Here is a 14838-nt window from a genome sequence, read left to right on the forward strand (position 1 = left end):
GCCAAGGGTTTTGCCCACAAATGGGTTGGGTGCAGGGCCTGGCGGAAGGCCAACCCCCCTGTGTTCAGACAAAGGCATTGCGGTGCTCGAAATGGGTAGGTGGCAAGTAAAGCTGCATTTCAGAAACAAAGCACTGAAATACACTGAAGAAACACACAATTAAAAGTTTCGTGCAAGTTCTGAAGTTTGTCAGTTATAATATGCAATGCAAAATGCACACTAGAACTAAAACCACCACCCTTGTTTGCTCTAAGCTGATTTCCTATTTTTCCTCTGCCATCAGCAAATTGGTGTATTGAACATAGAAGGGAGTGTGAGTTACAGCACTTGTTGTGAACACAGCAAACCACAACTAGTGAATTTCAGGGGTTTTATGGGTTTGTAATCACTTAACCATAGGTGACCTGTTGCTCTGTTTCTTTCAATAAATGTGTATATTTTTTAAGAGGCACTTCTCCTGCCAGGTATCCATTCAGCACTGCCTTTCGATCTGCACAGTGGGGATTTGCTGAAGTATTCCTGGCTGATGTGTGCAGTGGGGTATGGCTGAGGGGGCCTGGCAGAACCTGCTTCACATGAGTTTTGGCCTGGCGTTACAAGGATTGGTCATGGAACCCTGTTCTACTCCCAAACCACAGCATACACACAACTCCACTCTATACGCCTACTGCAGTGTACTGCTGGGGTTGTCTGCACCTCCTGCCATTGAGCAGGACCCTTCAGAGATACCCAATTATACTGGTGTCTGCGAAATAGACACCTAGAATGTGCCCAGAATCGGCACAGTGTGCCCAAACAGGTTTGTAGACCCAGGGTGCCATTTTGGCTGTTAATGGTTCAGTGAACTGTATAGGGGGTCTGAAGCCAGAAAACAGTTACATGACACTCACAGACCCCCAAACAGAAGTTTAGATGTGAGATTGAAATTCTGTGGGGAAGCGGAATCTATGACCTCCTTGGCCCAAGGTCTCCACCATTATCACCACCCTTTAGACGAGCTGGGATCTTGGGGATCACTGGAGGGAAGGCATAAAGGAGCTGCTGGGGCCATTCTACTGCCAGGGCATGCACCCTCATGCCTCCACCACCTGAATGTTTGAGCAAGTATTGGGACTTGATTCTTTTCTGGATAAGCACATAGATCCAGAAACAAACTTCCAAAGCTCTGGCATGCCTCCTAGAACATCTGTGGAGTGACTAGGGAGATGGAAACCCTGCTTGAGGAGTGTGTCTAGATGCTCTCCTTTCCCTTCACATAAGACACTTTCAATGATAGTAGATGTGTTTCTGCTCCATCTTCCACCTGCACTGGCAACACCTTTAGAGATGGCCACCAGGCATCTCAAAAAAGTCACAGTAATGTATGACAGACGCAATCACCATGTAGTCCAACCTGAAAAGAACATGATGATTTAGAGTCTGTGGAAGGAAAACAGTCATAGCTGTGAATACTGTCATTAGTTTCATCCAGTTATAAGACCTTTGACTGTGTTCCAAAGAGCCTAAGTCAGCACATCTTCAAGTATGGCTCCCCAGCAAATGGAGCTGTCATCTGTTGTTATTAATTTTGGAAGTTTTGGCTGGAGAGATAAGGGTAGAGTGCTCATCCAACAAATAAGGACATCTCGTATCTCATGTGTCACTGACTTTAAGACCTTTAAGTCTTAAAACAGGTTTCCAGTGTGCATGAAGGTGGTTCAGTAATGGGTACAAATGCAGACTCACCCATGGTGCTATGAAAATGCATAAAGTAATTTGCCTCTGTGCCTTCAATGAGATCCTTACTGGAGCCACCTATTTTCTGAAAGCTCCCCCAACAGAGCGCATAGTCTAATTTGTTCTTTCCTCTGGAAGAAAGACTCTTTGTCTGTCTGTACTGACATGAGCAGTAAATAACGGAAATGTTTTTCACCGAGGATTTCTAAGTGACATCAAATCGACAACCAGGGCAAACCTTGACTAATCTCTGATGTCACTTAGAATCATACCCATTATTCACTGTCATCCATTTACTATTTTATGTTGTGTATAGCCCACCCAAATCATCTCACCCTGCTATGAAGGGACAGATGAGTCACGGGAGAGCCATTGACAACATGTTTGTGCCTGTCTGAAACCCCGAACTGCACCACACAAGGTGTTGTGCTACCCTCTGCCACAACCCTCTGCATTTAACATCCCCTCCTCTCCTAAATTTTTTCAAAAAGCATTGTCCTGCCATTCATCCACACCACCCCCTCATTAATCAAAACCCACCAAAATATATATAAAATTAATGAAAAAAACAAAGGTTAAGGATAAGTTATAGTTAAGAAAACTTTATTTATTCTTTCTATACATACCCAACTTAAACTACATAAACATTAGACATTCAAAAGTTACTGTGATATAGCTTATAATATATAGTTACAACTTAAATTCATAATTCATGCACCACTTTCAAATTTCTATAATTTTATTCTTTAAATACACAACAAATTTAAAATGCACAAAGTTTATACCTTGTAAATGTATACTTATACCTTTATTTTATAATTTGTGCAACACCTTCAAATTATTATAACTCACGCACCTTCATAGACACTGTATTCAATTTAAAAGGTCCACTACATTAACTATAACTTGTGCCTTCTCCGTGCACTGTGCATACCCTTTTATATTATATTGCTTATACAACTTTAACTAATGGCCTTTATAATAACACTTATGACATTGCAAATCACAGAATTTATGAGAACACAGTGCATGGTAGAGTGGCGTGTAATAGTTTGGATTGTTGTACAGTGGTGTAGAGTAAGGTAATGTTTCGTGTTCTGGAGTAGAGTGGAGTACATTTGAGTAGAGCATCACAACATAGTGTGTAGTAAAGTATAATAGTGTGTATTGGCATGTCAAACAGTAGAGTGGCATGGAATGGAGTAGAGTGGAGTGGTGTAGGTTAGAGTTAAGGAAATTCTCATGAATTGGAGTAGTGTCTCATACTGTATAGTGGAGTGCTGGGTCATAGAGTGTTGAAACGTCTTGAAGAGTGTTGTACAATGGAGTGTTCCAGCATAGACTGGATTACAGAGTTGGACAGGGGAGAGCACAGGGATAGAGTGGAGTAGAATGTTGCAGAGCAGCATAGAGTGTAGTAGAGTTTTGTAGAGTGGAGTTCTATAGAGTTAAGGAGAATGTCGTAGAGTGGAGCGGCATACATTTGAGTGGCATACACTGGAGTGGCGCAAAGTGGAGTAGCATGCAGTGTGGTGGCATACCATGGAATAGCATATAGTGAAGTGGTGTAGAGTGCAATAGCATACAATTGTATAGCATAGAGTGTAGTGGCGTGTAGTGGAGTAGTGTAGAGTGAAGTGGCGTACAGTGAAGTGGTGTAGACTGGGGTGGCGTACAGTGGAATAGGGTAGAGTGTGAATAGCATACAGTGGAGTGGCATAGAGTGAGTGGTGTACATTGGAATAGCATAGAATGGAGTGGGGTAGAGTGGAATGACATACACTGGAGTAGTGTAGAGGGGAGTAGTGTACAGTGAAGTGGCATACAGTGGAATAGTGCACAGTGAAGTGGCAAGCAGTGGAGCAGCATGCAGTTAAATAGTTGTAGAATGAAGTGACATACAGTGGAATGTCATAGAGTGGACTACCGTATAGTGGAGTGATGTACAGTAGAGTGGCATTCAGTGGAGTGGCATAGAGTGGAGTGCCGTAGAGCGAAATAGCATGGTGAGGAGTGGTATACAGTGGAAAAGCGTAGAATGTAGTGTTGTAGTGCAGTGGTATAAAGTGGTATAGAATAAAGTAGAGTGACTTACAGTGGAGTGGCATAGCCCGAAGTGGGGTAGAGTGGAATGGGGTAGAGTGGAATAGCAATCAGTGGAGTAGCATAGAGTGAGTGAAGTCCATTGGAATAGCATAGAATGGAGTGGCGTAGAGTGGACTGGCATACATTGGAGTGGCGTACAGTGGAGTATCGTACAGTGGAGTGCAATATAGTGGAGTAGTGTACAGTAGTGCGGCATACAGTGTTATGGCATACAGTGCAATAGTTGTAGAGTGAAGGGGCAGACAGTGGAATGGCATAGAGTAGTATATCGTATAATGGAGTCCCATATAGTAGAGTGGCGCACTGTGGAGTGATGCAGGCTGGAGTGACCTACAGGTTTGAGAGCCTTTCAGTGCAGTAGGGTAGAGTAGAGTACTGTGGATTGGAATAGTGTATAGTGTAGTGAAGTAACATGGAGTAGGGTAAAGTGGAATGGCTTAGAGTAGAGTGGCATACGAATTTAGGTGAAATTTGGCAGGAATGTAGATTATGGTGTGCAGAGTATCGTAAAACAATGAATTGTGCTGTCTTGCATTTCTCCAGATTTATCAAGCAATGCAGGGCCATGCATGGTGACCTTGCATTGCTTTGTAAATCTGACTAAGTATTGTGTGGCCCATGCAACACCATGTGTGATACAAGGGTAACAATGCTATAATACAGCTAGGCCTTATTTATCTATTGGACCATGGTATAATGTGATATATAGCTATGACAAGGCAGCATATGTTTTCAACATCAAAAGGCAGCCATATTGTTTTTCCTACGGTTTGGCTGTGTTCTGGGTTAGGACCTTAGATATGAGTAAGTAGAAGTTTGTATTATTGTTCCCTACCTATTATCACTTTCTTAAAGTGGCTCTAGACAGGTAATTTTATTTATATATATATTTTTACATATTTTAAAATAGGTTTATGAAGTACCATGCAAGTACCCAACAGGTACCATATGCATTATCACATTTACTTTTTTTTTTTTTTTAAATGTAACTTGAACTGTATTTTTTAGGTATTTCTGTGGTAGTCTGTACTGTTTCTTACAGCATTAAATATGTATTAAAATGTAAATACGCTGTACTACACTAAATTTGTAAAATGCAGTGTATTAGCATGTTTTTTCAATTTTCCTCAATTTTTTGTAATTTTTTCTAGGTATTGCAGGATTTCCTCTGTAGTATTGCGGTTCTCCCAAAAATGTTCAAAATGTTTAGACACATAACTATTTTTCCCTACCTATTAGCACTTTACTGAAGTTGTAATATGTATGGACAAAATACAAACCCTAATACTTAACTACATCTAAGCTTGTAACTCAGAACACAGTCAACATGTGATTAAAACAGCATGTCTGCCTTTAACTTTTGTGAAGGCAGTCATTAGCAAATTTCAAAATGACTTGTCATCGCCATATACTGCGGTAGTTTTGCAAACTTTTGCAAATCTACCATGACAACAGATATCACCACGTTTAAATGCCTTATAGGTGTAAAAATAATTACCCAATTACCTCTACTACCCAAAAGGATCATCTGAACACCATAATCTATAATCCTGGCAAATTTAATCCAAATCCAGTCCAGCCATTTGGCCACTACATGCAACACAAAAGTCTGTGCAAAATTCATGGTAGTAAAAAGGCGTTTTGGGACCACCCCTATTTTCTTTACACCCACTTGACCAATTACCGTGAAACGTTGCATCCTCTACTAATGTACAAAAACCTATTGTTCTGGAAAGGTTTGTGGAGAATTATCAAATGGACACAAAGTTATTAAGGGTCAGAAATCAGAGGAATTCCTATCACTGGCAACCCTAAAAATAACTACCGAGAGGCTACCACCACTCTGTAATCTATAAATATATTAAAAATAATACCTTATGTATTGCCAGTCTGTGCCTTCCTACCCCCTCTCCATCCAGAGCTGTCCCCACTGCTCTTCATCTGTGTGCAGTGTGCCGCAACAAGACAGACAAGCTTTCTGAAAGCCCGATCAGGTTAGGTTGGAATTATTTTATGATGGATAAACAGTGGGAACAACTTGTATTTCCCACCATTGCTGTGTCATAGCTGTCGGAAACCAGGTTTAAATTCTAGTACACTTGCTACTCGCTCTCAATGAGAACCACACATTTTGTAAAGAATCATTGCTGGCTAATTGTGGTGAAAAATGAGGAGGTTTTTACCGGAGGTGAAAAAAAACCTTTATTCACATTTTAGTCATCCATCATTTTTTGTTCTGTGTATGAATGCCCACATCATCTGCCTCTGCTCCCAACACAAAAGGACAGAAAGCGAAAAATATAAAGTAAATTGGCCTCCCGATGTATACCACCCTCAAAGTATAGTCTCTTACTCACTCATTGAACAATAAATGACTGAGCTCCTGCCACAACCATCTAATAACCGGCCACCCCACCCAAAACAGAAACACACCTGCCCTCCTGCCAAACACCAGCATCAACCTCTGTGCCATCATACTACTGAAAATTGCTTTGCAGACAAGATATGATTCCTTCTGCTTAATTATTGAGGTAGAGTAAGCAACATTTGCCTGCAGTGGGGACAGGTAGAGAAGGCAGCCCTGAGCTCCTGGTGAAAAAGTCCCATGGTTTTCAAAATGGAAGCCAGTCCTGAGCAACCAAATACTAGCCAGTGGAGCAGAGTTCTTTCATATTGGTATGGCGCATAGTAAGTGGAGGGGCGCAAAGTCATATAATTTTTTTCACTCCCAAATTCTCTCTAAACTCCCAAAACTATGCAAACAAATCGTTGGTCACGAAGGGTGATCCAGCATGAAAATCTCGACTTTTTCGAAAATGTATTATGCATGTGTTATTTGTTTTTAGTTACTCAGGAGGAAAACCTAAGAAACGTATGTACTCGTATACAAAGTGCTCATGAGTGGCAGGTATAACACTAGAACAGTTCTCAGCAAGCAATGTAGTGCTTTCAAGGTACTGATGAAACCAGGGGCGGCTGGTGACATTTTAAAGTGGTGGGGCGTAAAATGATTGGTATACTTCACCGTAGCGAGCGAGCGTAGCGAGCGAGCCCGAACCCCTATAAGGAGGGTTCGGGGGGATTCTCCCCCCGAGAAAATTTTGAAAAAAGAGAAGAGAAATGGTGCATTTTCAAGCAAATTTGAGAAAGCAGGAAGGTTAATAAAGCAATTGTGAAAGTGCAGTTATAACATTAATAAAGAGATGTCATATAACATAGGTAGCTGCTTATTCAGTGTATAACCACAGAGCTTCATAACAGACTTCGAGATACAATGCATTTCTGAGTACCTCACTCACAGATGTTTTTTATTTAACAAACTAAACTGGTTGCAAAGTAGCAGCATTCAACATTGTTTACTTTTTGTAAATGAAATCAGCCCGTCTCTCTCTAAGAGCAGCAAACTTTTCAATAACTTTAGTGTTAAAGTCCGGGATTTTCTGAACTAGCTTGCTCTCTACAGAGAGCATTGCCAAAGCATTGAGTCTTTCCTCAAGCATGGTGTTTCTCAGGAATGTCTTAATCCTCTTTAAGGCTGAAAAACATCGTTCTGCCTCGACTGTTGTCATAGGAGTGGTTATGACAATTTTAAGTAAAGCCACTGTCTCTCCAAGTGACTTTTCCATGTTAAGTTTATGGATTAAAGCCAGCAAAGACAAGGCACTTGTGGCCTTCCGATACACAGGCATTCCGTACAGTACAGTCAACTCAGTTCTCAGCTCTTCTTTATTGAGCATAGGATAAGCTCCCACAGCCTCATTCAGAGCACGCTCCGGGAAGGATTCATCATATTTGGCAAACTGTTGACTTTGCAATAATGTGGCACTCACCAAATGTTTAGTGAAAGAAAAACGCTCTCGTGCCTGCACAATTACAATGTCACAGATCTCCTTTGCAATTCGGACCATAGTGGTGATGTTTTTCCTGTGGTTTGTGAAAAAATATTTCTCTGGCAGTTTGCTCTCTAAATTGTCAACCCCATCTCTCACTTTGCTTATGCTTTGTACAAACATAGTAGTATATGCTTGCACTTTGACAGTATCTATCTCTCGTGCTTGTAACTGATTGTATAACAGGTCGACAGCTAGCATTATATCATGAAATAAATACAGTAAGAACTGAAACTCTCTGTCTTGTAGTGTTCTACCAAAGCCATGGGCTTCAATCTGACTTTTGTAATCAAACTCATCATTGGCTTCTATGGCTTCAAAACATTTCAGAAGGTCCTCTCTATGTTCATAGATTAGGTTGACTGTACGGATGTTAAAGTTCCAACGAGTTGAGGATCCCCTTGGAACGCTTTTGTCTACAATGTCATGAAGTGCTTCTGTTCTTTTGGGGGAACGCGAGAAGAATGCTGCCATGCCTCCTATATCCTGAAAGAAAATCCGTGTCTCGGTGATCTTTGATACTGCCTGTTGCATAATAAGATTAAGTTGGTGAGCGTAACAGTGCACATAATGAGCATTAGGGTACACATCTCGAATTCTCTTTTGTACTCCACTAAGGCTTCCACTCATTACGGACGCACCATCATAGCTTTGCGCAATAAGTTTTTTTTTTTGAGGCAGCTCTGGAAAAATTAAGCTCAGTTGACGCAGTATAGCTGCAGTAATGGTTTCTGCACTAGAGTCTCTTAAATGTGTGAAACCATAGAACCTCTCCACAACTTGTCTGTCATTGTCAATGTATCGAAACACTAATACGGACTGTGTTTTAGTGGCCACATCAGTGGTGTCATCAGCCTGAATAGCCACAAAGTCTGTGTTTTGCAATTCTTGCACAATATGGCTTCTCATAATTTCGAGCATACAGTCAAGAAGTTCATTTTGTATTGTTTTAGAGGTGCCCTTAAAGACTGTAGCACGTGCTAAATGTGCTTCCATATCCTTGTCTATGCTTGCTATTAAATCCACAAGGCCTTTGAATATTCCAGGATTTGGGGAACCTTCCGATTCATCATGGCCTCGCAATGCCAGTTCAAAAGCACCACAGAAACGAATGCAATCAATTATTTTGGATAGAATCTGTCTGTTCCTATCAACTGTTTCATTGTGTTTCTGTATTGCTTTGCGGTATGCATCACTTATCTGCTGCTCAATCGGAGCATCTTCCCCCAACATTCCCAGTCTAGTCAGGTTTTCCATATGCTTTCTTGTGCGTGAATGCTTCTTTATTTTTTCAGACAAATGCTTCAAGTCTGTTACTCCTTGATTTGTCCAAGAAAACTCACCACCAAACAGCAAGCAGGGGAAGCAGAACAGAGAATTTCTTAAAGGGCACCCTGTAAGCCAATCAGCTTTTGTGTACCAGGCGTTTGAGAATGTACGTGTGGACATTTTTCCTCTGTCCTGGGAAGTTTGCTGTAGTTTTAGGTCAGGCCGATGAGGTCCCAATTGCTTTAAATCTATTTTCTCTTGAAGTGGCCGTGCCTGGAATGACCTTGTAATCAGCTCTTGTACTGTATTCATGATGACGATGCTGGCCTTACCAATATATATTAAAGAAACCTGCCAATAATCAAAGTACAACATATAAGGTGCGGTGCAATAATATAAAATTGCAGTATAAATACATATATCTTGTGCAGTATCGCAATAAATCTCCAACAGCTCCCCTTTGCACAACATGACTGCTAAAAATACAGCCTTACTGCCTGCTGCCTCTGTGTGCCATAGTGGTTGCTGAAGGCACTGAAACAGACACTGCTTGAGGGCCTGTACAAGGCAAGGGATAGTTAGTGCTGTTAACAACCGTTATTGGCCAAATCACAGGGCTAAGGCTGTTAGTAAATTCCATCTACTGAGGGTACAATGTTCAGAATGTGTGCCTACCCCAACCACCATGTACAGTGACCACACACATAGCTCTAACTCCAATCTAAAAAAAAAAATAGCATCAGTTTCCTTACCTTTAACTCTGGTGTTTGCTGGGTCGTAGCCGGGGTGAAAGAGCAGCAAAGGAGGTCTTGTTCTTCGCCGGAAATATGACCAAAAATTTGGTAAGGGTTGTCAAGCTTTAGAAGGTGCTGAAAATAAAAATAACGTGCTGTAACTAGACAAGCATTGCTTTTAAAATACAAGTAATCCCAATGAATTTTACCAGCGTCAGTTCTTCAAGTTAACATAAAATAACTACAGTGTTCTTAAAATATTTATTTTGTTTGATGTTCGGGGAAACCAGACTTTTTTTTAGTCTGCTACGTTAAAATTATCCATTGGAACCTGCTTACATTTAAATGTAATAATGATATGATCTTTAGCTTTCAGTATCTTTATGGAATACAATAGATCACAATTTTAAATTCAAATTATCCTTTAATCAATACATTAAGAAGTGCAACACTGGTAGTAGTCCAACGTGAAAAAATAGCGTGAAACTGCGTCTCGTCGTGAATCTGCAAGGAGCTTGACCCACCCGGACAGAGCGTGCGAGTAGTTCAGTCAGTGTGCATGGGCATAGTGTGAAAAGCTTGGCGTGCATGCTGCACCGAAGGGTAATTCTGCCCGGTACTGGTGCAGATCTTCAAGCATTTATTTCAAGAGCTCCCCTTGAGAACTGTCTCTAAAATCTGTAAATCTACCGGATTTTGCTTCAAAACAGCGTTTTGCTCCTTTATTTTATTTCTGGTTGTGCAGCTATAAACTATAAATCCTAGTTGGGGTGATAAATTGCACACCCAGCTGAAACCCACCTCATCGCTCGGTTGTGTACATGGACAGAGAAAGTGCGCATACAACCATTCTTCGTACACACACATTGTTTTTGCTCCTAGCTCACAAGCGCCCAACATACGCCCTATCGGTTTATCACATAATTGTGGGACATATGCATTTCTATTTTCTATCCTGTTTTTTTGGAGTTAAGCTTTGCTGGAGCATGAATTGCTGCTTACTTAGACAGTTAGGACTAGGACACCTTTAAATGTTTGACTTAGAACGTGCAGGGTGGGTTTAAGTTTTCCCATGAAAAGACGCACATTGTGTGTCCATGCTAGAGAGGTGTCAATGGCCTTTCTCCAGAAGATTCACCTCCTTGGGGAGAATGTGGATCCCCTTAACTTTCTGATACATCCCGGTGCGTACAATATCAATCCCCGAGCAAAGCGAAAACAAAGGGAGTCACGATTCTATTTTGTAGTCGAGGAGCTGCATTGGACTCACAGGGCTTCAGCCAGCCCCCCCCCCCCCGTCGCGTGTGGCAGCCCGGGCTGAGACAGCATCCCGGCGCACACACAGCCGCACCCGAGCACTTCACAGGTCTTTAAAAAACCATTTGCATGTTAATGAGGCCTCGCTGTTGTTTCACCCCTTCTAAGAGCCCCTGCAGCTCCACTCTGCCTATTGCTTAAAAGATTCAGCCCCCCCCCCGAAATTTGGCTCTAGTTGCGACTCTGCAACGCACATAATACCACGCATACAATTACAACATTTCCAAGAAGATTCCACATTCTAGGATGGTGAAAGCAGGGAGGTCACTCATTGTTCGGGGTCAGCTGGAGGGAATGGTTACGCTTGCCAATGTCTATGGGTAACCAGATCATAAAGCAAAATTCTATGCCACACTATTAGTATATCAGACAGTTATGAGATTCATAAGTACGTTTAGCACCATTTTAACTAACTGTGCTTGATGCGTTTTTAACTAACTGTGCTTGATGCGTTTTTTTACTAAACAGCCTTTTACCAATTTGAGAGGCAAAGCCTCTTTCGAACTTTTTTTCAATTCATGATTGGGAATAAAAGCCCATTGCTGGTGGAAATGGCCTGGGGAGGCGGAAAAGATTGGGCGGTAAAAGAAGAAGCCAGTGGAAAAGCAGAGTCCAGTGTCATAATTTCATGAGTAGGGTTGCAATGAACGAAGCTCCATGAAATCATTCAGAAGACAGACGGCAAGGAGCACGTTTGATCTGTGTGGAAAAGAGTGTGTGCCACTCTGCGTGTGAAGATGGCGCAGCCCAAGGTAACGCCTTCCACCTGTATCCACAGGCATGCTCACACCAAGGACGCTGTCGCCATTTCATTATTTTTAAAAACACTACACAAACACCCGATCATGTGGGTCGCTGTCTCCATAGCCATGGAGGACAGACTACCGTCCCCATCGTCTTTAATACATTTTTAAAACAAGGCATGAGTTAGGCGTGGAGGAATGGCGTGAGTGAGGAGTTTGATGCACGTTAACAGCGCGGGGTCGGGGAGCTCGCAGTCAGACAGTGTGATTGGACTTCTCAACTTTGCTACCCTTAGGTGCCCGCGTTAAAAGGGTACTCTTGGTGCTTAATTGTAGGCTCAATATGGAGGCTAAGTTCCAGGACACCGGTGATTATTGACGTTCATTATAATAATTTGAGCCGACCCTGACTGCCCACGTTCCAACACAGCTCTTCTCCAGAGTGCTTTGCTCCATTGTCGTCTGAGAGATGTTGACTTTAGAAGTGGTCAGTATTCTGAATGGATGAATAGATTGCCGAGTTCTGAGGGAGTTATCGGTTCATTCCATACAGCGATGGCCACCCCGCTGCTCGTTCGTGACATCCTATCGAAGTTTTCATTGATGTGGCGAAAGAGGAGCTGTTTTCTGGGCCTGTAGTCACGGCTTTTTGGACTCCTACATGCATATGTCAGTAGCTTGTTTTTGGTCTTCGAAATCTGGTCTTTCCACATATACACTCAGTCATCCTTCCACTCACGCATCCGTGGACCCACTTCAGAACTCAACCTCTCTGCATTCATGAAAATATATTCAAACATGTCTAGCAATAAAGAAACACAATGGTTTTGTCAGTGCTTGTTTGAGTTGGTTATCGCGACCTTAGAAACGATCATGATGGTGAAGATGTTAAAGATCGAGATGTTATCCTTAATATGCCAACTCCCATCCTTCTCTTTCCTCATCTTTTTTAGACTGTGTTCTCTAGTCTATGTTATGTTATGTCTATTTATATAGCGCACTAATCACCCATGAGGGTATCCAAGCGCTAATTCTATAACTGCTGGTTCAGAGTATGCATTTTTTCAGACACTAGCACCCAGGAATGGCCACAATTCATAGTGAGGCATTTTGTTTTCCATGTTGTTTTCACTCTGTGTCGATTATAGCAAGAGATGGCCAACATATTGATCAGACTGCCCTGTCATCAAATTTCCTGCATTCCTAACGACAACTGACAGGTGCAGATGAGAATAAGCAGTCAAATGCCCGGCGTCTCTAATATGTGACTCCACAGTCACACTGGACATAGGAGCCTCTCTCAGAGATCCGGACGTGTTTTATGCACCAAGGATGGCCTTGACAGCCCCCACCCCCCTTGGCCCCCGTGACGGAGGCGTAGATTACAGAGGCTCAGCCTGACTTCTGTCACCGCCTGCTCTAGACGAGCCATTAGGGATTTGTAGCACATGGGAAATTCAATTTACGCCCTCTCCCCATTAAAATGCATATTTTAGTGAGTCTCAGAGCTGCTCGCTCATTTATATTCATCACTGCGGTTTATACGGCGGTCTTCACAATCCTTCCTTTGGTGAAGATCGCGGCAATATTTTACAACAGATGATAATAAAACAGCTCAAGCTGCCGAAACAGGGCTGCCATCTCCTATGTGTTGTCCCAGAAGCATGGCGAGTGTAAGAGCTACAGGCCTAGTACATATTTCCTTATTGTTTTCTCATACAGTACTTACTTCAGCCCAGGTACTTTTATGCAGTGATATGATCACGAGTTTTTCACCATGACACACACGACGACGACGAGTCACTCAGTCACGACGGGTCGACTCCTCTGAACGCACCGCCGCCACGAGGTTATGAGCAGACAGTGTGTCGCACCACCGCGTGCGTGATGACGCGACCGACTGCTGGAGTGCGCACCTCATGGCCAATCACTGTCACTGTGTTCAGACATAAGCCACAGTGATTGGCCATAGGTGCGCGGCACCCAATTAGCAGTTACTCGTTGCTGTAGCAGGCTCTCAGCCAATCCAGAGACGCTGCATTATCAGCGCCTGCCCTGGATTGGCGAAAGAGCACGGATAGGGCTCGCCCGGATACCTAGAGGGGGGCTGCTGCAGAGGCAACCCTCGGCCTCTCGGCCCCCTCCTCTCAGTACAGTAGTCAGTGGCAGACAGTGCGGCGAATGCGCATGCTCGTGCTTGTCGTGAGACAAACTCGAGCATGCGCAATAAAATTGCGAGCCGCTGCCTGTCTGTCAACTAGTCTCAACTGTGCTCGCCCCCCGGCCCCACCCCCTTCATGTCCGACGCAATGCATCATTTGCATTGCCATTGCTGCCGGTCTACTCTGGGGATTGATTTGCGTGCATGGTAAGTGGGGCTCCGCCCCTGCGCCCCAATGGACGCACCGCCGCTGGATGAAACATAATGTCAGAGTACTCACACCACGAGCTAAGAAAAACATTTACTTACTAACAAAATACTCTCGAGTCAGCTGCAGCAACTGACACTGATGAGAGAGATTCAAGAGTGTAGTGGTAGGAGAAGTAGCAAATTACAGGAACTATTGGTAGTCCAAAAACTCCACTACTATGTTAGTTTGTAAAAAAACAAAACTTCAGAAAACCCTAAGAGTAATATCCAGAGTAAATAAATGAAAACATCTTGCCTGTGGCAACCTTTATATTTTTAGTGACTTAGGTCCCAATTTAATTCTTAACTGTTGGGCCATTTTCCACCTGGACAAAGGAGTAAAATACTCTGTTTCCTTGGCGGAGAACCCAAAGGCCACATTTAGAAATGCCCGTCAGGGTATAAAGGGCATGTCTAGCATTCACAAGAAGCGCCATTAAAGCGGTTCCTATGAATGCATTGGAAATTTGCCCTAGGGTTCCGTCAAACACGATGGAGCCATACGGCACAGTTTCCAACATTTTTGTTTTTATTTTCCACCACAAAAACCCAAAGTGGGTTTTTATGTTTGAAAAAAAAACAATAGCCCCCCTCGCCATGAGAGTCAGCTTCCATAGCAAGTGGGGCATTTTTTACTGCCCCTCACCATCAGG

General features: G+C 42.8%; 2 protein-coding genes across 9 annotated transcripts in view; one reads left to right on the forward strand and one right to left on the reverse strand.

Moving 5' to 3' along the window:
- Positions 1 to 14838, forward strand: part of DOCK10 (dedicator of cytokinesis 10) — a 1791775-nt gene that overhangs the window by 1692086 nt on the left and 84851 nt on the right. The window lies entirely within an intron of this gene.
- Positions 6953 to 9992, reverse strand: LOC146785392 (zinc finger MYM-type protein 1-like). Its single transcript, XM_085634391.1, has 2 exons — positions 9734 to 9992; positions 6953 to 9332 (listed from the first exon to the last, which is right to left on the reverse strand). The coding sequence occupies exon 2, from the start codon at positions 9291 to 9293 to the stop codon at positions 7179 to 7181; it is 2115 nt and encodes a 704-aa protein (XP_085490517.1). The 5' UTR covers positions 9294 to 9332; positions 9734 to 9992; the 3' UTR covers positions 6953 to 7178.

Source organism: Triturus cristatus, chromosome 11 (assembly GCF_964204655.1).
Source record: "Triturus cristatus chromosome 11, aTriCri1.1, whole genome shotgun sequence".
Classification (NCBI taxonomy): Eukaryota; Metazoa; Chordata; class Amphibia; order Caudata; family Salamandridae; genus Triturus; species Triturus cristatus.

What these genes read in the sequence shown, in the direction of transcription:
- LOC146785392 (XM_085634391.1), bottom strand. Translation starts at nt 9,293, where the DNA reads ATGAATACAGTACAAGAGCTGATTACAAGGTCATTCCAGGCACGGCCA.